The sequence below is a fragment of the Grampus griseus genome, assembly GCF_964374135.1.
Source record: "Grampus griseus genome assembly, chromosome: 16".
Classification (NCBI taxonomy): Eukaryota; Metazoa; Chordata; class Mammalia; order Artiodactyla; family Delphinidae; genus Grampus; species Grampus griseus.
In genome coordinates this window covers 77,064,820-77,090,454 of record NC_139010.1, presented here as the reverse complement: position 1 = coordinate 77,090,454, position 25,635 = coordinate 77,064,820, and the positions used below count along the sequence as shown (strand labels likewise).

Genomic DNA, 25,635 nt, shown 5'->3' with positions numbered 1-25,635 from the left:
GAAACAGATAAATAACCTCTGCTACTGGGAAGCCCCATGCCCCATCATTCCCAGGCCCGCCACAGAAATACGTAAGGAGCAGCCATGGAAAGGAAATAAAGAGCTTGGAAGCAAAAACAAAGGCAGAAAAAAGCACATTTAGTGTAAGAGGCAGATTCCGTTTAATTTACTTACAACAGAGAACATACAGACATCACGTCTTCAACCATCCTAAGACAAGAAGACAAAGAAAAAGAGAGACAGACAGAAGGAACTGACAAAAAAGGTAAATCTGCAGACAACTGGTTATTAATGGGTTAGAGGCTCCAACAGCCCTCCGCTGCTCTGCTTGGAAGTGTGGGCCACATCCCCGCTTTCTGGAGAGGGGCTGTCAGAGAACGCCTTCCTCTCTTGGTTCCAGTTATCCCATAAAATGTTGGTGGCTCAAAGAGCTTTGTCACCCCAGTGTAGGATTCCAAGCCATCTGCCCTAGAGGTAAGACCCGGAGATGGGTTAGCTTCCCCAACCTCGGTTAGCTACCTCTGATGACAGAACAGAAGAGAACCAAGCTACCTGCGGGGAAGGAGGAGGTAGTGGCTACAAACTGGCTCTCATCCCCCAAATGAGATATTAGCTTTGAGATTTGGGCCTTTCAGATTTCTCCGGTTTGCGGCTTAAAATAAAGCTTCCAACAAAGATGCTATGGAATCTTCAAGGAGGGCCTGGTTTGGCCGCCGACCTAAGAAAAGTCCCATTTTTGGCCAGGACTGTTTCCTCTATCCAACACCGGACAGAGGTAAGGCGATCCAAGGCCAAAGCCTGCTTAGAGACCTTCTTCTCAGGAAGCCTTGGGTTCTTCTCAAATGTTAAATGCTTGGGGGAGCCCAGAACGAGAGGTAAACAGGTCACCATCTATCTCCATTTGTGCCAGGCAGACTCGGAAGGGCCAGCAGCTATGGTCTGTGCTGCTGAGTTGCCGCCAGCAGCCCGGTCTCCTTGGCCTTGTTAAATTATTGACGCTACTACATGAGTGCAGAAAAGCTCCAAGCACCAAACCACCTACACTTGGACCAAAGTCCTGAGGATGGACCGGTAGCCATCCGAGTTGGAGCTGGGTCTTGGGATGAATTCCAGAGGCGTGGACACGTAGTGTTATGCTCAGTCTACTTGGCCAGTGTTTGGATAGCAGACCTGATTATTAATGGCCTCCTGGGGACCGTGGGGACTGCTTCTCCCTTTCAGGTTGCATTGACCTGTTCTGGACCTACAGGGCCTGTGGACGCTCGTCTATGAAGATGACTACACAGGGCTGAAGACAAACGGGCATGCTTCTTACACGTTAGCTGGGGTACAGGAAGGGGCCCAGACTGGACCTCTCTCTCTCTCAAGGGCTTCCCAAGCCTACTGTGTTTGCCTCCTGGGCTAATGTCTCCTTAATGGGCAGAAACAAACACTACAAATTTTAATAATATAAGGGCAGATCTCTTAGTTTTGAGGCCACTCCAAAAAGCAATTCATGTGTTAAACAGAAAATGCCAAGTCACCAACAGGGAGGCTGACCAGACCTCCACTGGGCTGCTCCCTTTCCATGGTTCCCACACTCTCCTGAAGTTGAAAGTCAGGTCTTCAGCTACAAGTAAAGCTTTAGACCACTGACTAATTGAGGCAAAAGATCAATGACTCTAGACCCAACGGGATATGTGGATGGGAAAAGCCAGCACCGTGGGCGCAGAGAGGAATGAAAACAGGTATCCTGCCGCAAACATGGTGGCACTGCAGCCAATGGGGGACGGGTCATCCAGGCACGTGAGCGACAATCACAGCCAATGCTCAGCCCCGACTCCGATCTTACCACCTGCACCCCTGAACTTACGTCTTGAGGGGCGTCTTCTTCTTCTTGGCGGGCTTGTTCAGCCCATCCCCGTCCACTCCATTGGCTTCGACGGTACTGGCTGGGATCTCAAAGGAGGCTGGGGATTTAGAAGGTGAGCTGGGGGTCTTAGAGCATGTCTTAAAGGGCTCAGTGGACTCGTCACAGGCGTCCGGGTCAAAGCTGTATGACTGTTGGGGCAGTTTGGGAGACTCCTGCATTTTTGAGGTGGAAGAAAAAGGGTTAAAATTGGGGTCATCCCACTTGTCAATATCAAAGGTGTAGGTACCTTTAGCGATAGGGATGTCATTGGGTTCAGCAGGGGATCTGGTAGGCGAGGCAGGAGTGTTGTCGAGTTTTTCGGGTGTTTTTTTCATCTTTGGCCTCCTTAGGGGCATTTTGGCAACCGGCTTTTTGCCTATCTTTTTGGTGGGAGGGGGGTTTTCCTGCTGGGTGTCCCAACTACCCTTGTCCTCAGAATAGTCAAACTCCAGCCTCACTGAGAGGCCTTTGGCTGGGGAGTCCTCTTGCCCCCCAGTATCCAATGGGGACACCTCCACCACCTCTGGGGCCGTGGCAGGAGACAATGCTTTCCTTCCAGCGAGGGGTGAGTTCTGCACTCTGCCACCCCCAGAAGCTGGGGGGATGGCCCCTTCTGCACCCTCGGAGTCCAGAGGGCAGGCAGCCTTGGGCACAGCAGCAGGTTCTACGGGTGCCTCCTCCGATAAGGCTGGTCCAGAACCTTCCGTCTTGGCCGATTCCGTTTTCGTCTCGGCGATTCGATTCTCCTCGCTGGGGTCGGGACTCTCTTCGGCTGGCTCTTGCTGTGTCTCTTTCACTGGGGGGGTTTCAGGGGGTTTCTTAGTGGTCTGTTTCTTTTTTAAGGAAGGTGGCCTCGGTTTCTTAGTTCGCTTAAGGGTACTGGAAGCACTGCTCGAACCCGTGCTATGTGCATCCGGGGCCGGGGCCGCGGCCTCGGGGTTGCCTGAGCAAGAAGCACCATCAAAGTCACCGGCTTGCAGGCTGAGCGAGCGGGATAACGTCGACTTAGAGATGGGGACAGAGTCCGTGGACTTCCTCCGCGAGCTCACCTTGCAATCCTGATTCTTAGAGTCTGAGGAGCGAGGCTCCAAGGTCTGAAAATTATCCACCAGCTCGATGTTGTCAAAGTCCAAGTTGTAAGTCCCGCTGCTGGCTATCGGCTTGTCTTCATCGAAGACGGAGGAGAAGGACTGTGTCGGAGGACGGAAAGGACTTCCTTCCACCGAGCTGCTGTGGGGGCCATCGGGGACACAGACCGGCTCAGAGCCACATCCTGAGGAAACGGAGACAAAGCCGTCACTGAAGGACACAGGACACTTCGGACAGTCTCTCATCCCATGCCAGACTACAACCCTCTAATACCAGAGCCCCAGGTCAGCCCACCCTTCACTGGACAGGCATGCTGCTTGGGTACAAATCCTGCTCTCACCCATTGGCTCCAGGGTCTGGACAAGCTGACCCTCAGCTCTCTCATCTGTAAAGTGGGAGCAATAAGGGCTGTTTAAGGAATAGCTCAAATCCTTGTCATTCAAAATACGTTTACCAAGTGCCTGATCAAACAAAGCACCTGTTCTGGGCGTTGGGTATTCAACAATGAACGAAATCTTTGCCCTTCTGGAAGTTACGTTCTTTAGGGAGAAGACAGTCAAGGAACAATAAACAAGTAAAACGTATGGACTGTTGGACGGTGATGAGTGCTATGGAGAAAAAGAAAGCCAGGGGAGGGGTGTTGCAATTTTAAAATAAGGCAGCTGGGCAAAGCCCTCCAAGGAGGAAACACTGAAGCCAAGATCAGAAACGAGGTAAAGGCGTGAACCAGGGGGATACTTGCGGGGGGAAGCATCCTAGGCAAAGGGAACAGCAAGTGCAAAGGTCCTGGGGTAGGCGCACACCTGGTGTGTTGCAGAAATATCAGAGGCCAGTGTGGCTGAAGTAAAGGAGAGGGGCAGGAAAGGAAGACAGAGAAAGAATGCAAGTAAAGCATAGTGAGCCTTTGGGAAATACTAGTTGCTATCATCATCCAGCCTGCTCTTGACTCGTCAGAGCCTTTATCTGGAGGCCCAGGGCAACTGCAGCAGGACTGAGCTCATCCCGTCTGCCACCTGTCCCGACTCCAGGGATCCCCGTGATCTCTCCCTCCAACCCTGCCTGCCATGCTCCTCTTCTTGGCCTTCCCTCTCATCCGCCTTCCCTCTCATCCATCCTCTCTCCTTTTTTCTAGAGCTTCTTCCCCGTTTCTCCTCCTCCCTCAGCCACTACCAGCCAAGGAGGCTGATCCTTATTTTAAAACATGCTGCGGGCGCTCCAGATGCTGGCCGAGACATTCCATCATCTCATGACCCCACTGCTCTGCTGGGATGCGGCCAGCCTGGCCTCGGCTACCCTGGGCTCTGCCTGCACCCGGCGGCACCCTGCATGCATTTCTGGCTTCACAGCTGTCCTGGGCAGTCAAGATGCCAGAAAACGATTGGCCAGAAAACTGAAAACGTGTCCCTAGACAAAGGGGAGAAAATGTTGCAAAGTGGCCTGCAGAAGAAGGAATTCAAGAGCTGGCACAGGGACTTCCCCGGCGGTCCAGTGGGTAAGACTCCGGGCTTCCACCGTAGGGGGCGCAGTTTCGATCCCTGGTCGGGGAACTAAAATCCCGCATGCTGTGTGCAGCGGCCAAAAAAAGGAAAAAAAAAAAAAAAGAGCTGGCACGTATATGACTTGGGACGGCATTCCACTACAGGAGTTATATCCTGCAGTACCCACCCCACCCCTTGCCATGGGTTGCCAGATAAAATATAGGATGTTCAGTTAAATTTGCATTTAGAATAAAAGAATACATTTTTTAGTGTAAATATGTCCCAGTCACTCACTGTGTATCTGCGATTCTAATTTAATTGGACGCTCTGTATTTTTGTTTGCTAAATCTGGCAGCCCTAATCCCTCATTCCAACAAACCAACAAGGTTTGAGAAATGCTCACTCACCCCCAAACTGGCTTCCTACTGTAGATTTTTCTCAGAGCGGTTCATGCTCACGGCAGCACACCCCGAGGTGGTGAGCACTTAGCAGAGAACCGCAGGAGATGAAGACAACACGAGGAAACTGCCGGCCTCCTGAGTTCAGGAACTGGTCTCATTTATCTTCGTTTTCCCTGGACCTGCCACACTTTCTCTTGCCAGCTCAATAAATGCCTCTGGCATTGAGATCACTTCCTGGAAGCAGGTCTATTCGCCAGCCATGGTTTCAAACCTTCCCTTCTCTTCTGCATCCAAAGCCACCCCAGGCCCTACTTGAAGCAGATGTCCTAGAAGATGGGAGCACTTGCTTGAAGGCTCTCAACACTTTTTGCCAAAAGATTCCTCCGTGTCTCGAAAACACTCCTGCTTCATTCTCATCTCAAAAGATGTCCCCTCCCTTCTTCTTTCTACAACCGTCTCCCTCCCTATTTCCTCCAGAGACTGGCACCCTCCGGCACCCCATCCTCGCATCAGCAGTTGCCCCCCCTTCCTGCCCTGGACACACAGTACAGAGGGCACCGAAGGACCAGGGGACTCAGAGGACCAGGTGTTTCAAGTGGGCCTTGCAGGAGAGAGAAAGGGCCTCAGCCCAGCCCATCATTTCCAAAGCAAGGCCCACAACTGCTGACCTGCGTTCTCTCAGGCTGCTACGCATACCCCAGCAGCCTGAAGAAGGAAGCCTTTCGAGGCCCTTCAGATGTCAGGAGTTCTCCCCAGACCGTGCAACAGTCAGCAGATATGCAGCTCAACCATCTGCTAACTGTTTTCCCCAGAAGAAAAGCTCTCTGACGGCTTAATGTGGCTTTCCTCTTTAGAACTGACACACCCTAATTAAATCATCATGGACCAGGAAATCGAGTCTCGACACAGGGCTTCTTAGCCTCGGCACTGTGGCCATCTCAGGATGGTCAGTACTTTGTCGCAGCGGGCCCAGCCTGTTCATTGCAGGATGTCTAGCAGAATCCTTGGCTTCTGCCCACTAGATGCCATTAGCATCCCCCCACCCCAAGCTGTGACAACAAAAATGTGTCTAGAAATTACCAAATGTTCCCTGGGGGGCGCAATAATCCCTGGTTGAGAACCACTGTTTTATTGTCTGTTGACTGGAGCAGGGCTGGGAGGGCCCTTCGATGCTCTTCAGAGAAAACTTTAGACCAGAGAAATGGGTCACTGCCACGTGCAGGCCTTGATTTTCCAAAGCAAGTGTGGTCCAACTGGATTCCCGGTCCCCCCACTGGATTGCTAAATGTCCATACATCGTATCTGCATGAAGACAATTTACTCATTCATTCCTGTATGTCAAACAATCTGGCTGCCTTCTGTACGTCAACCACTGTGGGGCATGCTGTGGACACAGAGGTAAGGAAGGATCCATCCACGTGCTCACGTCGTCTGCCTGCTGCATCCCAACAGCGCAGACCTGGGCAACGCTTGCCCTGGAGACCAACGCTTCGTCCTGGCTCCAGGTTCTGGCTCAGTCTGAGGACAAAATCAGCATCTTTGGTTCATGACACCCAAAGGATTACTAGGTGGTGCCCGACATATCAGTCAGCTCAGGCCACCAGAACAAAGTCCACAGACCAAAGGGCTTAAACAACACAGCTCTGGAGGCTGGAAGTCCGAGGTCAAGGGGTCCACAGGTTTGGTTTCTCCTTGACTTGCTGACGGCCATCTTCTCCCTGTGTCCTCACACGGCCTTTGCTCTGTGTGAGCTCATCCCTAACGTCCCCTCCTCTTCTTACAGGGACGCCAGCCCTAATAGATTAGCGCCTTACGACCTCATTTAACCTTCGTCACCTCCTTAAAGGTCCTATCTTCAAATACAGTCACTTTGGGGGGTCAGGGCTTCAACATATGAACTTGAGGGCACACAGTGCAGTCCCTAACTGTGCTAGGCAATACAATCCCCGAGCTAAGGAAAAAAGAAATGTGTTTGGAAACAAGAGGGGATTCCAAGGAAAGGGAGAAAGCCAACAAGGGGTAACCGATGTCACCCAACTCTCACACTACTGTCTTCAAAGGCCTTGCTGACTGCTTCTAACTGGAGCACGTACTGCCAGCTGTGTTGTGCTGCTCCCTCCGCCTCCCCCCACCCCACCCCCAGCCAGCTCACCCTGGGCAGGAACCCACGGGCCCAGAGGCCTAAAGGTGCCAACACAAGGCACCCCTGCACTCAGACGCTTAGCCTCACCCAGTGTATCAAGCGTAAATGGTCTTGTACACGGGGAGCCTAGCTCTACATCCTTCCAAGTATGTGAATAATAATCGATTGCAATCAATAATGTTTGTTCTGGAAAAGGCCTCCGTTTTTGTTTTTTTCTTTTTTTTGCAGTACGCGGGCCTCTCACTGTTGTGGCCTCTCCCGTTACGGAGCCCAGGCTCCGAACGCGCAGGCTCAGCGGCCATGACTCACGGGCCCAGCCGCTCCGCGGCATGTGGGATCTTCCCGGACTGGGGCACGAACCCGTGTCCCCTACATTGGCAGGCGGATTCCCAACCACTGCGCCACCAGGGAAGCCCAAGGCCTCCGTTTTAAGTAGGCTAATGAGAGATAAATAGAGCCTGACTCAGTCCTCATGCAGCATTTTGCCTGAGACGCTCACTGAAAGCCCTGACTTGTGGCTCCTCCCTGGCGAAGCAGCTCAGCACGGCTGGGATCAGGGCCGGAACGCCCATTTTCACAGGTGCCACAGGTGGCTCCCAGAGCAGGCAAGTCGGGCCCGGGCTAGCTCATGTCACCTGCTTCCTATCAGGACACAGTCTAGTTCTTCACATCTCCGGGGGCAATGTTTTCACATGTGGCCACAGATACGGCTTGGAGGATCAGCCTGGATGGCTTGGACTGATCTTTGAGGTGAGTTCTGATTGCTTATGGGGACTCAGCGGTGTGGGACGTCAGGGCAGGTGGAAGTGACAGGCAGATGCGGTCCCTGTGTGTCCACTCTCTGATGTGGTCACTAAACCCAGAACGGACCAGCAAGAGAGGCAGGCAGCCCATGCAAAACCGGCTTCTCTCCCAGACCCGGGAGGCTTCCGGACTCTCACGCAGACCCTGCTGGGTCCCGAGGACCTCCACACCTGGCAGGTCTGTGCCCGCTGCTTCCTGGACACCTGCCCTGCTCTCCCACGTCTATGCTCTCCAACCTGCCTTCAGCTCCCAAAGGCTGAGGAGCAGCCCTGCTCGAGGCTCTGTGGGTCACGACAGCTATTGACCGGGGTGACTGTTTGCAGATGGAGAAATTCTCTGTGAAAACAGGTTGGATCCACCTGAGCTGGACGTTGAGTGCAGTCAAGATCCTCCAGCGAGGTCATTAAGGGCAGACAATGTGAGTCCAGAGGCCCAGGGCCCTGCCAGGTTCCTGGTGTGCCCCCCAAGGTGCCCAGGGCCACCCCTGGCAGGTTATTCAACTCCTCTGAGCCTCAACCATACATCAAGCATTCTTGTGAGGATGAAACAGGAGGAGGACGTAAGCACCTAGTCCCGGGTACACCAGTGCCAGGAAACAGCAGCCGTGGGCCCCAACTCTTACACACGCCACCGTGACCCCACTCCCTGTGCCCCTGCCCCAGGACGGGAAGGGCCCTCGCCTGGCCGAGCTCTCAGATGCCTCGCCTGATACCAGGAGGCTTCCTGTCTCTCTGCGGCGGGCACCCTGCACTTCAACCTCAGAGGAGATGAAAGCAAGTGACAATATGTATGGAGACTGAGTCCTGAGACGTGAAAACAGAAGCCCCTGGGTGCAGTAAGCTCCCTTCTGGGTCAATCTGCAGACAGCAGTCCACACACGGCCACGTGGAGCACAACTGGAGCCTCAACGAGGCCACCCTCCCCGCGGAGCAATGAGGAAAGGTCGAGGTCAAGCAGGGCACGGGTGGCTCCGGTCACCTCCAAGGCCCCCACACCGGCCTTCCCTGTGCTGGGCATCCTCCCAGCGACAATGAGCAAACAGCGCTTCCCCCACGGGGAACCGCGTCTCCAGAGGGAGGGCAACTGTAGGATGGAAACCCGCCCCTGGTCTCATAGACGGGCTTTCCTCACTGACCATCTACTTGCCACCCACCTGGCAACCGCATGGCCTACCCTCTGCCTCGGATGTACCGGCTCATCTCGCCTGCACAGAGAGCAACTTGATTTCCAAATGGAAGGGAGTCGAGAAGCGGGGATTCTGATCCCACAGCCCCTCACTTGTTTTGAGACCAAGGTCAAGGTCCAGAAGCCCCACATCTCACTGGCAAGCAGGTGATGAGATGCCCAGTACCGGGATGCTGTGAGCACTGGGGCTCCTCCCCTTGCCTGAGATGGGATGAAACTTGCTAAGAACCTGGCACAGGACTGGCACATGGCAGACACTAAATGGAGCTATTATTTAATTATGTCCTTCAGTGGTCAGTTTTGAGTTGTAATAATGCAGCCACTGTAGAGCAGCCACGCGTCCTGATCACAGAACCATGAAAAGTCGGAGTGGGAAGGATCTCAGAGGACTCACGGGTCACCTGCTTCATTTTACAGATAAGAAAACGGCTCAGAAAGTGATTCAGTTATATATATATTTTTTTCTTCTTCTTTTTCAGATTCTTTTCCATTATAGGTTATTGCAAGACACTGAAAATAGTTCCCTGTGCTCTACAGTAGGTCCCTGTTTAACTATTTTGCACTCAGTAGAGTATTTGTGCTAATCCCAAACTCCTAATTTACCTCCCACTCCCCCGCTATCCCCCTCTGGTAACTGTAGGTTTGTTTCTTATGTCTGTGGGTCTATTTCTGTTTTGTAAATAAGTTCATTTGTATCATTTTTTTGGGATTCCACATATAAGTGATATTATATGATGTTTGTCTTTCTCTGTCTGGCTTACGTCACTTAATATGATGGTCTCTGGGTGCGTCCATGTTGCTGCAAATGGCATTATTTCGTTCTTTTTTAATGGCTGGGTGGTATTCCACTGTGTATATATATGCACTGCATCTTCTCTGTCCATTCATCTGTCGATGGACACTTGGTTTGCTTCCATGTCTTGGCTATTGTAAATAGTGCTGCTATGAACAATGGGGTGCACGTAACTTTTCAAATTAATTTCCTCCCGTTTCTTTTCAATTAAAGAGGTTAATTTCACTTTTATTTTTTAGTTAATCTGTCTATAACGTAGCAACCTAAGGTAAAATCTTGTCCTCGCTGAAAATAAGATTTAATGACTAATCCACATAGGCAGTTACATGTTTTTGTATCATGAGCTAAACCATCAGTTTTAACCAACTACGCAAGAATTATAAAGCCATTGAAATAAAAGCCATAAAGGCTTGAGTGACCATCCCTAGTCAGACTATGTTAATCAATGGTAAATGCTAAGAGCCTCTGGAATGTATATTTACCTAATAACTAGTAAAATCATGCAATCATTAAAAAAATCTTAGGTCAGTTATTAAAAAAAAAAAGAAAAAAAAAAGAAAAAAAACTGGGCTCAGATAAGCCACACCCTGGCACAGCCCAGACGAGCGGCAGACACATGGTGGCCAGCCACATCTCACCCATTATCCTGTCCCATGCAGCACAATCATGCTGGCAGCACCCAAGGTAAGGTGACAGATTATTTTGTAAAATTAAGTTTCCAGGAGGAAACATCATGTCTTTATTCACAGCCAAAGGTCTCGTCTATTATTTCCTGTGGTTCTTTTGGCAGCTTTAGCAACATCGCAGGCACTCTGCAGAGGCAAACACCAGACGGTAGATTTTCCTCTCTTGCCCTCTCTCTCCCTCGGTTCCCAGAAGGAAGCTTTCTTCTCCTCTAGCCACCTCCACAAGCAAGCACAGTGCCTCTTTAATCTGTACCGTCCCACGCTGTCCACAGAAGGGACCAGCAGACTTTTCTAATGAGTGCGACAAATCAGCTGGATCTTTGTACAGCCCAAGACGGGGGGGCTTTAGGCAGACACAATCCCGACCGTAAGCGTCCTTATTGTATAATCCGCATACATGTAGCCTCGCTGTAGTTCTCCAAGGAGGAGAAGCATGAAGTCAGACTCCAGCCAGGGTAATCAAAAGTTCCATGGGGCTGTGACTCATGGCAATTCACGGCTCCAACCCCTTCCACTGGGGGTTCTCTCTTAATCCTCCATAGTGTTCATTCTTTCAAAAACTACCATCCGAGCAAGAGGTGAGTGTTGTGCATGCGTGTGGGTGCGTGTTTAAGAATGGAGATTGTTCTTTGCTTTGTTGAAAGAGAAGTCAGGAAGAAGGAACAAAGACAGGCTGAAGAAAAGAACAGAGGTGGCAAACCAACCCCAGAAGCGCTATGTGACTGGAAATCCCACAAGACGCACACGTGCCCACAGCAATGACCGTCCTCTGGACGCTGCATGGCGCTTGGGGGTGGACCACGCACTGTCCTCGGCCTTCATTCTTCTTCTGACATCTTTCCTAAGGTATCCCACACATGTATAGGCATGAACTTATTATACCCATAAGAAAGGATAATTTATTCTTAAGCGCACATTTGACCTAAGGATTAAAATGTGTTTGTCATTCAGCCACTTTCCATTAAAACCTTGGGGCGAATTTTTTACAATATTATAAGAAATGGAATTTTTACGTTCTTTATTATATGAAAGAAAGAAAGCTGGGGTGCAAACGACTCCCTGAGAAATGTAAGCAGCCCTTCCTGCTTCTTCCCCACCTTAAAATCAAATAAATTCCAATAATTACCCTCTCAGAGCTCAGTGCCTAAACGAACTTTGCAGCATCAGGTACTACTAACTGATAAGCTGTCAAAAGGGGAGAATATGAAAACTGCATTTATCAGACACCAGCAAAGGTATCTCTCCTCTTCCCCCAGCACCATGGAGCACATTTGCTTAGGAACAAAGCTCCAGGAGTATCTGCCCTAAAACTATGGCCAGCTTGAAGCCAGAGCAGCTAGAAAGAATCCCATCCATTTCTTTCTAAAACCAACATTAAGGTCAAAATCGTTTTTTATTTTGCAGTTCACCTGGCTCCTGGCCAGGGCGAGAGTACAAATGGAGGCCGGGCCCCTGGCCTGTTCCTTCTCTCCCCAACCTCCATCCCTCACCAGGGGCAGCCTCGAGCACAGGTGTGTGGACAACCTACCTGTAAGTCACAGCCCCATACTTGGTATCTCCTTGGCTGAAGGGTGCAAACGTGGGCACAGTCAGCCTTGGGAAGACAGGCCAGGAGATGGGGACGGGGTGGGCCCAGGAAGTGGCTGCCCCCAGGTGTCCAGAACACGGACCAGGAGGAGTTTGCCTCTGCAGACTTATCTCGCTGCGAGGGCTGTGGCCCCAGGAAGGCCAGAATGGGGCCCTCTGAAGTTCAGGGTCCAGCTGAGGCTGTCCGGCTCTGAAGACGGTACTACCTGGCCCCCTGATTGGCCTGTACGGCCATTTCTGAGACCACCTGACCCCCTGACCAGCTTGTGAGGCCATTCCTAGCAATCCCCATCTCCTTCCAGGCCTCATGTTAAACTTTAATGCTTGAGGTGGTCCCACCCCTGCTGGTGTAACTGAAGGCAGCACACAGAGGACTCCAGCCAGCTGGGCAGGCTGGGGGCTGGGACAGGAGGTCTGTCCTAGCCTTCCCCATCCTCCCAATCGCAGCAGTCACCACATCTGAAAGGTACATAAAGGTCTTTGTTCTAAGTCACACTAGGGGGTGTGGGAAAGTGATAAGAAATCTGGATAATTTGAAGTTAATGAGGAATAAAGGAGTCATCCCTGCACAGACTCAGTCATCCATCATTTTCTCTTCTCGCCCATTTACTAATTATCATCCCCAAGCCCACAGGGGCAACGTTTTTAATAAAAATGCAGGTTCACATGGGCGATCCAGAACCAGTACTCTTATGGGAGCCAGGGGCCAAATGTCAGAATCTAAGATTGCACCAGAGAATTCCATGACCTGCACAAACCCAGTTCTGGACGTCAGCTGAAAGGCACCCAGAGTTAAATGCATGGTTTCCCCAGAGGCCTCCCCTAAACTTCTGCAAAGCAGACACAAAATAGCCCACTGTATCTCCGCACCCTTAGTTTACACCACATCAAACCAAGCCCGGAGCTGAGAGGTCCCAGAGGCTGGTGACAATCTAAGGAGCTCCAGCCCCTCGGGGTGTGTGCCCTCCTCCAGCCAGGTCCCCTGAGGAGCCGCTGTTGAGTCTTCCCGGGGCTCAGCCGCAGGGCTGTCCCCAGGCCTCCCCCAGGGGCGCCTGATCCTTGGTTACCTGGTTCTTCTGGGGGAGGCGGAGCGCTGACCTCGGGTTCTGGAACGACTTCAGAGGGTGGCGGAGGTGGGGCCGGTGGAGCTTTGACGGGGGTCGTTGACTCCGGGGTCTCAAATGCTTCTTCAGAGTCAGAACTCCTGATGGAGAGAGAGGGGGTGGAGAGCAGGTTAGACAGTGGCCGGGGCTGCGTTGGCTCCGAGGGGCCCGTGCTGGGGGGCCGTGCATGGCCTAATGACCCCTCCCAGGACCGGTGCAACCAGTCTCTCTGCCCAATTAAACGGTCCGAGGCCAGCCGTGAGCAAAGTCACTTCTCAGCGTGATTCCCAGGAGTGAAACTCGTTATCACCAGCTTTGCGCCCAAACGATGGAGTCTTTGAACTCAGCTCTACAGAAATACGTATTTCTGGCCTTAGTGGCAAATACAAACAGTGGAATCTTTTGATCAACGTTGGCTCGCGTTATTTTGGCAACAATTCAGGCAAAATGATATGGAAGCATTCCCAGGGACACTCTGTGATTCCAACACACCCATAGGACCCTCACTCCACAAGACAAAATCTCATTAGGTCTCTCTCCCCCTCACCCCATCATTCTCTCCCACTGCCTTTCTTTCGTAGCACAAAACCTGTTATTATAGATTTAGTCACTTTCTAATCATGTTAATGATCTTTCCCTTCTATTGAGCTGAAAGGCCAAGAGGACAGCCTGTTTTGTTTTGTTTTGTGTTTTTTTTTTTGTTTATCACTGCATCCCCAGCCTAAACATCCGGTAAGTGAATACATGAATGAATGAGAGCTGGCAGGTCAGGTGGAGGACGTGTCAGACTAAAACACAAAGCACGGCCCCCCTGCTGATCCCAAGAGTGTGAAAATGGCCCTCGCTGGTCTGCAGCAAAGTCTCCTCTCAAGGAAGATTCTCAGCCAGAGAGATGAACCGAAACTCCACCCAGAGGACGCCCCCCACCCAGGAACAAGGGGATGCCACTCACCGAACTAAAGCCTTATCCTGGACTCGAGAAAATCCAGAGCAGACAGTCCTCCTCCATCACCCTGCTTCCACTGAGGACTCAATTTCAAGCCAGAAAGGATGAGGCACCCCCAAATCACTGAGCCAGGCATGTGTCCTCAGGCTGGAGGGCAGCTCCTTACATGCTCAGGATGCACAGGGGTCCATGGTCCCAGCCCCACCACACTCTGAGGATGCCGGCGTGCAAGAAGCGGCAGCATCACGTGGGCTAATTTCCGCCTCGGGACACTTTAAATAGATCAAGATGCCACTCACTTACTTGCAACAAGGAAGGTAATTATCAAGAGGGTGGATCCTTAGGATGGCTGCTGGCACGAGCGACCCAGCCGGCGATTTGGCAGAAGATGTATAATCAGAGGGTGACGCATCAGGTGTGTATGGAACGTGAAACGCTCACAGCGCAGAGCACCAAGATATCAAAGGACCAGTGTCCTCTGCAGAAGTCAGCATCTTCTAAAGACCATCTGCCAGCCGGCGGAGAACACCACGACAAACCAATCCCTCCACAGTCAGGCAGGACAGGAAAAAAGGGCCATTTGGTGAGTTCTCCTTCAGGAAATCTACATCGATGTTTTTACAACTTGTTTGTCAGAGACTCACTTTGTCAGAGCCAAAGATTCCCCCACCCCCATCCTTTCAAGGACCCTGGCTCCTCCAACCTGCCACACAGCCCTCCAGGGACAAAGAGACGAACAGAAACATCAGAGCTGCTTTTGATGGGATCCAATGAGCCGAAGCCTGCATACTATTAAATTTCATTAGTAAAGACTGAATTCATGCAAACACGACAGAGGCCATGCTGACTTTTGCAAACACACGTTAATATTAACAGACTTAGCTTTTGTCTAGGGGGGAAATTTAAGATCCACGCCTGGACAACAACAGATATAGGTGCCTGACGTTTTGCAGAATCTGTTTACCGGTATGAAAAACACAAGGAAGTTATGCAACCGAGCATCAAAGAGAAAGAGGAGCTTGGATCTGCGTGGTGGGCCCCGGGTGTCGCCCTGGCCCCCAGCTTCACACACGTCAGGGGCAATGCTGAAGAGATACACGGAGACAACTTGCCTCTTTCCTGAGTTTCCTTGAAGGACCTGCAGACTGGAGTCCCCACTGCCGGTCACCGTTGTCCACATCCACCGGGCCCATTCCACCGGGGGCCATGTCCACCAGGAGGCAAAAGCCATCTCCGATGAAGAACAGCTTCTGTCAATTCCCACCCCTAATTCCTTTGCTGGTATCTCTGGGATCTGAATCTCTTTAAGATGTCACGAAAAGGTTAGCTGCACCGCCAGCCACAAATGTTGTGAGAGCTTCCCCAGCCTCCAGCAGAGATACTGAGGGAGAGACTCTGTGCTCTTCCCATGGCTTCTGCATCCCCGGGCCCTGGTGATGTGTGGCTTTAGAGCACAAAGGGCCCCTGATCTTTCCCAAGAGCACAAGCAAGCGACAGGGAGGGCCGGACGCTTGTGGATTCAAGCTGCTGAATTCCAATGAGGTCTCCCCTGCTTGCAGCTGCCCAGCTGGCACACCTGCTTGGAAAGGACCACCGTTCCCCACGGCCCCGTGCAGGACGCAGTGCGTGAGAAGGGCAAGGGTACACCAAGCCCCTGTGTGGTTCCTTGCCTTGTTTACCGTGAACTTTTCTGCATCAAAGCATCAGAGGCTACCACGGACCCCTAGAATGCCATTCACTTCCAGCACTTCCTGCATTGTTTTCATATTTTCACTCCCTCTCCCAGGAGCGGAGAGCAAGCTAATTAGAGGAGGCGGATAGCAGCTTTTTAAGTTAGCTCTTTTCTCCCTATTCAGTTTCTCAGGGGCCTCAAAAACATTCCCAAGAGCAGGGATTTCTGCAGTCCCCCCACAGAGCCTGCACATAAAAATAAAGCAGCATTTCAGAGTCCCAATGCATAAAAGCAGTTCCCATCGGCTGCTTGATTATTTTTTCCTACCAAAAGAACCTAAAGCACAGGAAATTATTCTGCAAAGGCTCCACACTTTTAAAATGAAAAAGTAACTGATTTAATTTGCCAAGAAGCTGTATTAGAAAGAGAAATGTGCCATTACAGTCTGCCAAAACGACTCTAAATTGTAGGGAAATATATTCAGCAGGATATGCATATCTAGGTTCTCCATATAAGGAAATATGTAAATAAAAGCAAATACGATAAGGTATATGCACTTCCACAGTGTAAAGACATACCTCTTAATGGCCAGGCATGAACTATAACGACTTTAATTCCTAGCATGAAGAGCGTTCTAATAACTATCATATGCTGAACTCTTTGTTATGTGTCAGGCACTGGACTAGGCCATCTGTACATTTCTCTATAATCTGCAAAAACATCCTGCTGCTGGAGAGCAGGCCCATTTTACAGAAGACACAACTATGGTTTAGAGGGGCAAATTACTTCGCTGAGGCCATCCAGTTAGTAAGCCAGGGAAAGCAGGGCTCATATCTAGAACTGTCTGCCTCTAAGATCTGTGCTGTCTTACTACATCAGTGGCTTCCAAACCTTTTCAGCAACAGAACTATTTTTCCAAATGAATCTTCCATGAAATTCCTACGCATAGAGACAAGTAGTATTTCACTTATTTTGTAAGCTCAAGGTATAATATATTCTAACTATAAAGTCTGTTACTGAGAACAATTAAGCTATTTTGATGAACTTGAAAATCTGACACTGAGGGTCGGGGATGCCAACTGCAGCCTTAGATCTGTTGATTCCTCTCCTGGCTGCACATTATTAAGAAAAGTCCCAGGGACTTCCCTGGAGGGCCCGTGGTTAGGACTCCGTGCTTCCACTGCAGGGGGCCCGGGTGCGAGCCCTGGCCGGGGAACTAGGATCCTGCGAAAGCTGCACAGTGCAGCCAGAAAAAAAAAGAAAAGAAAAGTCCCGATACTTGCCGATGAGTTAACCACAAACAACACCTGTTTTTAACAGCTTGTCCTGTGACCATGGAACATTCTTTAATAAGGCAGACAAGACAGGAGAGCTACCTAACCGGGCAAAACCAAATTAATCTATCAGCACAGGACCATATGCTGGTGGCATCCAACTCCACACAGTGCGTGTGTACAGAGAAAGGAAGATGGAAACGTGTAACCAGGTGCGGACACGCTGTGCTGGCTGCTGAGACCTGAGGTCTACCAAGCTCCCCAGCGCGCTGGTAAAGTTTCTAAATATCTTTTCAAACACTTTTCTCAGATTTTGGAGAATCTCTATAGAGTGCTGAAGCCCACAGAGCACAGCTTGGAAACTTCTCCTCTGCACAACAACGAATACGGTCCCTCCATAGACGGCACATTGTGTCAAAACAGTATTTTATGGCAGCTGTCCCCAAAGCAAGACAGCCGGCAGAATGTAGAACCCCGAGCCCTATTCACCTATGTTTTTGATTTGGTTTAAATATGTTTGTGTTTTACTTCTATAAACAACAACAAAGTAGTATAAGATCACTCACATAATATAATAATAATATAACATAGTATAATATAATTAACATATTATAATATATACACATACATACATATATATACAAATACACGTGAATGTGTATCTATAAATAAAACGTCAGAACCTTTTAATAGAGAAGAACTATAAACGCAGTTTTCCAGCACATCATTAAACGGTTACACTTTGCTTAAGTTTTACTAGAGCTAATTCAAGGGCTTGGGAGAATACATTTTAGAGACCACAGAATCTTCCAACTTTGAAGCTGGTAGAAAACTTAGAGACTCCTTCCTGCTCCAACACTCTTATCACGTCTTTTTAAACAGGTGAGGAAACTGAGCCCTGGAGAGCTAAAGTGATTCCCAAGGCCACCAGCCCATTCGTGGCAGCCGTTCTATAGAACTGGGCTTGCCTGCAGGAAACACTGACTCCAGATAACAGCTTTCTTTTCTAAATATAATGTCCCTCCCACCCTGGAAATCTAAAGTGACCTATACTTACAGGTTACCTGATTATCAAGACACACTGTGTGATTAAGCGTTGCTAAAGTGAACGGGATGTTTCCACATGCGTATCAATTTCCAGATCAATTCCTCAGAATTCCAGTGTACAGTTCCCACTGTGAAAGTGATTCGGGGGACATAGGTTCTTGTCACCACCCACCAAGAGTGAAAGGACACAGTGCAGGCACTTGAGAGGTGGGGGGCTTCCCAGGACACGAGCCCCAGCCTCTGAGCTCCTCGTGGAGGGACCACCTGAGCGAGAAGTGAGCCCCTTCTCCTCCTACCCACCCCCTCCTTGAAGACAAACCAAGGGAAAGGCAGAGCGCTGGCCCAAAGCCCCGACTCAGGGAGGACGGCTCGAGTCCTCCAGGTCAGAAGACCACCGTCCCGCCCGAAGACAGAGGGAGACCTTCCGGGAACGAACCTGAGCTCTCGAGAGATCAGACATCTCGTTCATCTCTGCAGCTCACGTAAGAGTCTGATGGATTTGTGAGTGAGCAGATATCTTTGAAACTGATGGGCACTCAATTCTACTCATCAGAACATTCTGCTGTGAGAGCTGTGTCAAGAAAAGCTGTCTCTGCCCCAAACACACACACACATGCTTCCCTCCTACCTAAAACAACTTGGCCGGACTGGTCATTTTTTCGGGCCGACTGAAAAGGGTCTTTCACTTTAATTTGCCCATCCCGGACACAGAAAAGGGATTTGCTCAGCAACCGCTCCTCAGTATATAGGTAAAGGGAGAACGTGATTTCAACACAACCAAAGGCTGGCTGGGATGCTTCTTGGACTGTCAGGTGACTGAGGGGCCCACGGTCAGGTGCTGTCTCTCATGAACGCAGAGCCAGCTCTGGCAAGCCAGGCAGCTAGGATTTTCAGCCTGACACTCTAGGGAAAATCAACATAGATGCTAACACACGTATCCCAAGATTCTTGGCACCTAGCGTCTGTCGGGCTATAAGCCAGGTCCATTTTCAGATTCAAGTAGCTTTCACTTGGTGGCTACGTTGAGACGTCAGCAGGGTTCAAAAGACACTGGCCATCAACTCACTGGCCACCTCTGGGTTAGGCTGCTGCCCCAGCAAGAGAAATGCAATCACAAAGGGAAAGGCTATACATACACAGAGGAGTCCCGCAGACCTGGTGATGGCCAGTTGTAAATTGACTATAGTTGCAAGAAACAGGAACCGACTCAATAACTAAAAAATGGAATTTATACAGAAACGCTATAGTGGCTGAGGAGTCAGATTTGAAGAGATAGGGAGGAGAGTCCAATTGGTCCACCTTGGATCGCATCCCATCATTTAGCTAGAAGAGGGTAGGGAACCCTGATAAATAAGCAACCCATCCAGACCCAATGGAATGGGGGAGACAGAATGTCCCCCAAAGAAATCAGAAGTTGGAATGGATGGTATTCAGTCCATCAGCTCTCACGACACTATAACTACGTCACTCACTGTAACTGTGTGACCTTAGGCAAGTCACTCGACCTCCCAGGCCCTTGGATTGTTTGTCCAGTAAGTGGGGAAATAACTGGAAGGATAATACTTCCTCCATATTATTACGGCTCCAAGTCTGCCCTTGGCTTCTAAGCATTAGAAATTTGGGGGAATGTGATTTGCTAGCAAGTTAAGTCTTCTATTTTACTTGGTCTTGCCTACGGAGCTGGGCATGAAAGAGAATCTGGAGGCCACACACAGAACGGGATGGCTGTCCTGCCAGGTGGTCCGTGGACACAAGTGCATCCATGAGAATGTGGACACTCTGAGAGTCACACTGAGCTGGTCCTCATCCTTCCCTCAAGGTGCACACAACCCCCGTCTGCCAGGGACAGGGGTGAGGGCTCAGTGTGGCACTACACACGTGTGTGTACGCGTGTGCCCGATGAACCCCCCCCGCCACACACACACACACACACACACACACACAGAGATAGCTCTGAAATTGACTTAACTGCAATGACACCAGAAACTTCACAAAAGAGAAGTGACTCTACTGGCTGCGGGCCTCATTGCAGGCAGTGAAGAATCAACGCTGAATGGGCTCCGGACTCGTGATTCCACAGATTTGTAACCGCATCGTGTTATGCCTTCCTGGAGAAAGGCCAGACTGAATCAAGTCTCAGGAGAAATAAAGAGAGAAGGGACACAGATGGCCCTTTTATGTCCTGACCTTCACGCTGATACTCCTGAAATCTCATCTTTGTAGCCTAACGGCTTGCTTGAGTAACTTACATTGGAATCTTTCAACTCAGATTCTTAAAAATCTAACTGGATATTTATGGATGCTAGCAAAAAAAAGATAGGCAGATAAATAGCACCTATAAAGCCTAAGTGGTAAAAGAGACAGAAAAACAAAAGGAGAGGATGCAAAAACTCAAACAGAGCAGTAATGTTTGGCCACAACCACCGGGGCTTTTTCTAGCACCTGGCAAGTAACAAACCCTCCCTCAGAACTGCATACTGTTAATGAGGGTGGGTGGGTTTGCAAGTACAGTCAGGAGAGTTCCAAGCTAAGTGGTAAGTAGAAAAACAGCAAATCAGGGACTTCCCTGGTGGTGCGGTGGCTAAGAATCCGCCTGCCAGTGTAGGGGACACGGGTTTGAGCCCTGGTCCAGGAAGATACCACATGCCACGGAGCAACTAAGCCCGTGCGCCACAACTACTGAGCCCACGTGCCACAACTACTGAAGCCCGTGTGCCTGGAGCCCGTGCTCCGCAACAAGAGAAGCCACCGCAATGGAAAGTCCGCGTGCCGCAACAAAGAGTAGCCCCCGCTCGCCGAAACTAGAGAAAGCCCGCGCGTAGCAATGAAGACCCAACGCAGCCAAAAATAAATAAATAAAATAAATAAATTTATAAAAATACCTGAGCAAATTAAGGAATATAGTATGAGCTTATCTGGGGTACAATAATTATATATAAACGTAAACAGATACACATGAACACACATATATTTACATACACATATATACCTATGTAGAGATGGTCCAGAACACAAGGAATTGAACACAGCTGGGACCTGATTAGCTGCATGTCCAGAGTGACACAATATAAGAGAAGGCGCCGACAAGGAGTTTGGAGAAAGCAGAGTGGCAGCTAGAATGCAGCCAATCCCCTCTGCACAGTTCAGGGCAGACACGCCCACGTGGGCCAGCCCCCTCCAGGCTCTACCCGCAGGGGTGCAGCGGGGCCACCCTCCAGGTGCTGTCACAGCCTGCCAGAAGCATCCATCCTGCATCCAGGGCTCACCTTCCGCACTCAGCGAGCATTCTTCTGATTTCAAGGTGGTTTTCCAGGCAGGCACCTGGGTACCAGGATGGGGGTGCCCCAAGCAGGGGCCAACGTTTTACAATTAGTACCTCAGAGCTTCCTCATCCAGCCTCTCCCGTGATCCTCACAACAAGGGAGGCACGTGGATTTCACTCCATGACAATTCCAGCAGGACCTGTCAGGTGCTGGGCACCTGGGCAGCTGAGTCAGACAGATCGGCTCCCCATCTCGAGAAGCTTGCGTCCTCCTGGGTGCCCAGGAGGAGAATCTATAGCCAAGTGGCTCAGCGACTTGCCGAGGGCTCAGAGCCAATACCAGAGCACGTGTCTTCCGTCTCTTGTCCTAACCCAAGTACCGTCCTCCGTGTCCTAGAGGCTCCTGGACGTTGACAGGCTAGACTCCTCATTTGCAGATCAGTCTCTGGTACATTTGGGTGCTGTCAGTTTCCCAGAGCATCCTCACTTCCAAGGCAACAGATCAAATGGAGTTTCTGCATCTGGGTCCACGACTGCCCGATGGGGGGTATCCAGCCAGGCCAGCCTGGGTCTCCTGCCCTACTCACTCCCTCTCCCCTTCCTTATGGCCACACCTTAACCCCCTCCCCCTCATTCAACCAGTGTATGTCTAGGCACCCTGGCCCTGGCATCCTGACTACAGTGGCTTGAGGTTCTTAGAACCTACAGGGAGTGATGAGGGGAGGTCATGGGCCACCCAGACCTCTGGGGTCAAGAAAGTGGCCTCTGTTGGGGGTCAGGTCAGCCCCTGAAGTCTGTTGCCCTCATCAATCACATCCTGGGCAAAGGGTAATATCATCACAGAGTCAAGGGAGACTGAAGTGCTGACATCCTAGGACAGACTCTTTCAGGAGGCCACAGGATTTCTGCTTAGCAGAGAGCAGGGGCGGCTCTGGCCTTAGATTCCTGGTTCCCAAGTTCTTTAGATCCAAAGTGTCCTCACCTGAGTGTCTGTCTCTCTCTGTGTGTCTATCTCTCTGTGTCTCCATTTCTATTTGCCTCCCTCCCCTCCTGTGCGTGCGTGCGTGTGCGCACGTGTATGTGTGTCCCCTCCCTTGCCTAGCTCCCCCGCCATGCCATCCCCCTCTCTAGTCAAAACAAGAAAAGGAGCAGTGGAGGCTGCCCTGCTAATTTGATTCCTGCACTTTCCATCAATAATTTAAAGCTCATGCATTTTGACTTTATAAAATTCTTCATTTATACTCTTACCTTTAAAGTGGTCCTTTAAGGCTTTGCAAATTATTGTTAATAATGGCCACTGGAGAAAGGACTTGAGGGCTCTTACTGCATCAGGCATTAACATCCCTATACTCACCCCTTGTAATGTTTCACTCAGTATAAATACATTACTGAGTCACACTGAGAAGTCCTTGTCCTTAACAAACACATATACACCTTCCATGTAGATTTCAACCAGCGTGTTAAAACCTGAGCATCCCAGAAAGCACGGCGAGTTCCTTGTGAGACCCAAGCAGCTGGGATTATTAACGGAGCAGGGACCTACAGATTCTTGTTTGTAGAAAAAGGTTTTTGTCTCCTTGGCCTTCCCTGGGTTCCAAAGAGCAGACTCAAGCAGTTACTAATTAGGAAGTGAGGGAATGCAGAAACAAAGGAAAAGCAGTAAAGAAACAATAGTTCAGTGATAAAACAGAGTCCTAGTTCCTCCTGAAGGTATCAATATATACAGAACAAGTGGACACATGTTTTGCAGGAACCAAGACCCTCCGGGGTGGAGGATGGTGACTACACGCTGACCACAAGTACGCAGACCCCAGACTGGTTGGAACCAGAAGGTTGATGATTGAGATTCCCTAAACGTCATCCTGTCACCTCACCACCAACCAATCAAAAGAAAGTTATCCACCCTGCAGCCCTCACCCCAAATGTTGCCTTTAAAAATCCTTCCCAGACTTCCCTGGTGGCGCAGTGGTTAAGAATCTGCCTGCCAATGCAGGGGACACGGGTTTGATCCCTGGTCCGGGAAGATCCCACACGCCGCGGAGTAACTAAGCCCGTGCTCCACAACTACTGAGCCTGCACTCTAGAGCCCGTGAGCCACAACTACTGAGCCCGTGTGCCACAACTACTGAGCCCGTGTGCCACAACTACTGAGCCTGAGCTCTAGAGCCTGCGAACCACAACTACTGAGCCTGCGTGCCACAACTACTGAAGCCCGCACACCTAGGGCCAGTGTTCCGCAACAAGAGAAGCCACCGCACGAGAAGCCCGTGCACCGAAACGAAGAGTAGCTCCCACTCGCCACAACTAGAGAAAGCCCGTGTGCAGCAATGAAGACCCAACGCAGCCAAAAATAAAAAAATTTAAAAAAAAGAAAAAGTACCTTCTTTTAAAAAAAAAGAAAAAAAATCCTTCCCTGCAAACCTTTGAGGAGTTCAGGTCTTTTGAGCATGAGTTGACCATTCTCCTTGTCTGTCGCGCTGCAAATATATGCTGTACTTTCTTTTACCGCAATCCAGTGTCAGTAGATTGGCTTTGCTGCAAAGCAGGCGAGCGGACCCAAGTTCAGTTCAGAAACAACACCCTCCTGGGGAAGAGAACAGTGACCTTCAGCGACGCATCTGGAGACCCTGATGCTTTGACAACTGAGAACATGCTTCCAGAGTGGGTTTAGATTTTGCTATATTTCACTTATCTGAACCAATACGTCCCACAGCCTCTCTCTGCTAATCAGAAAGATGAATTCTCCGGAAAACCTCTTTCCCAGCTCTGCTAAGTGAATGACAACCTGCGGTCCACTGTGGGTCTCAATGAGCCTCCATCGCGATGCTGCACACAGAAACAAGATGTACAAACCTGAACTCGGGATGGGTGGCCAGAATACTTTTGTAAAAAAAAAGTCTGACATTTAGAAAGTTTGAAAAGCTCATTTTCTACCACTGTCTGCAAACAGCGCTTCTGTATAATAAAGAAGGAGGAGGATGCCAATCTTTTGTCCCTTTCTTTCCCATCTCTTTACATGATAAAAAGGAAAAGAACAGCTTGTGAACAGGAGGCCAGTTGCAGAGAATAAGTATTGTTCAACGCCTTGAAAACATGCTTTTCCCTGAAGGCACTGCCTGCCTCAGTGTGTTATCATGCCCTCTCTCATACAAGATGCAGCGACATCAACCCAGTCTTTGACCTACTCATTAAAAATTCTGAACTGATAAAATCTAAGTGAAAGCACTTTCTCTGTGTATAAGAATTTATGATTCTGATCATTTTGTAGATGAACAGAGCACAACATTCACCAAATGTAAAAAATGAGATCAACAGATCTGGTTCTAAAAGTCCTGCTCTGTCACCTGTGAGGTGAGCCACCTGGGACAGTTTCTGTAACATCCCTGGGCCGCAGTTTCCCTGTCTATGCAGTGCGCGTAGTAGCGAGTAACGGGTGGTGGTACCAGTGGTGGTACCACCAGCCATATGGGGTTACTTTGAGGAGTGAGTTTATACCTGGGAAATGCCGTGCCCAAGCCCAGGCAGTTCGAAGGCATTTACTCTCTCCAGTCCTTCAAGCGTTAAAATTCTACAACCAAGATTATTGTATCCATCACCTAAACATAATCAGAGAAACACTAAGCATAGTCATCTTTTCTTTAAAGCCCCCTGTAGTCAGATGACAGCTGATTCCTGAGTTTTCTACAGAGCGATGAGAAAAAAGTGTGATTTTCTTGTTCTTCCCACACACCTAACACCGACCCCCGCCCCCAGACACATACGGCTAAAAGGGCTGTGGGCGAGGAATTGTAAAATTAAGCAAGAAACTTCACTCTACTATTTACTGAATTAATTCACAGCCACTCGGAGAGAAACTATAATCAACAAAACAGAAGTTATAGCCCCTGATCTACGTTTTTAAAAGGTCTTTCTGGCTGCTCAGAGAACAGCAGCAGGAGCAGGAGTGGGAGGCGGGGGGGGGGGGTGAGGAGATGATCAGATCAACAAGGAGATAGGAGAATCCAGAAGGGAGAAGATGGGGCTCAGACTAGCGGAGGGGCATGGACCAAGGTGGTGAGAAGCGGCCAGATTTGAGGTGTTAACATGTGAAAATTAAGGAGCCAGCTGGAACTGAGATTCCAAGAGCGTTTTCAAAAAGTTTTGGCTAGGGGCTTCCCTGGTGGCGCAGTGGTTGAGAGTCCGCCTGCCGATGTAGGGGACACCGGTTCGTGCCCCGGTCTGGGAAGATCCCACATGCCGCGGAGCGGCTGGGCCCGTGAGCCGTGGCCACTGAG

General features: G+C 50.1%; 1 protein-coding gene across 11 annotated transcripts in view; it reads right to left on the bottom strand.

Moving 5' to 3' along the window:
- Window positions 1-25,635, bottom strand: part of TACC2 (transforming acidic coiled-coil containing protein 2) — a 205,148-nt gene that overhangs the window by 36,065 nt on the left and 143,448 nt on the right. For 10 of the 11 annotated variants that reach the window (XM_082673176.1, XM_082673182.1, XM_082673184.1 and 7 more), the window contains 2 exons: window positions 13,125-13,261; window positions 1,853-3,164 (listed from right to left, as the gene is read on the bottom strand). In XM_082673176.1, the coding sequence (XP_082529302.1) occupies window positions 1,853-3,164; window positions 13,125-13,261 (1,449 nt within the window). The remainder of the gene's footprint in view (window positions 1-1,852; window positions 3,165-13,124; window positions 13,262-25,635) is intronic. The other variant, XM_082673177.1, reaches the window with a different exon arrangement.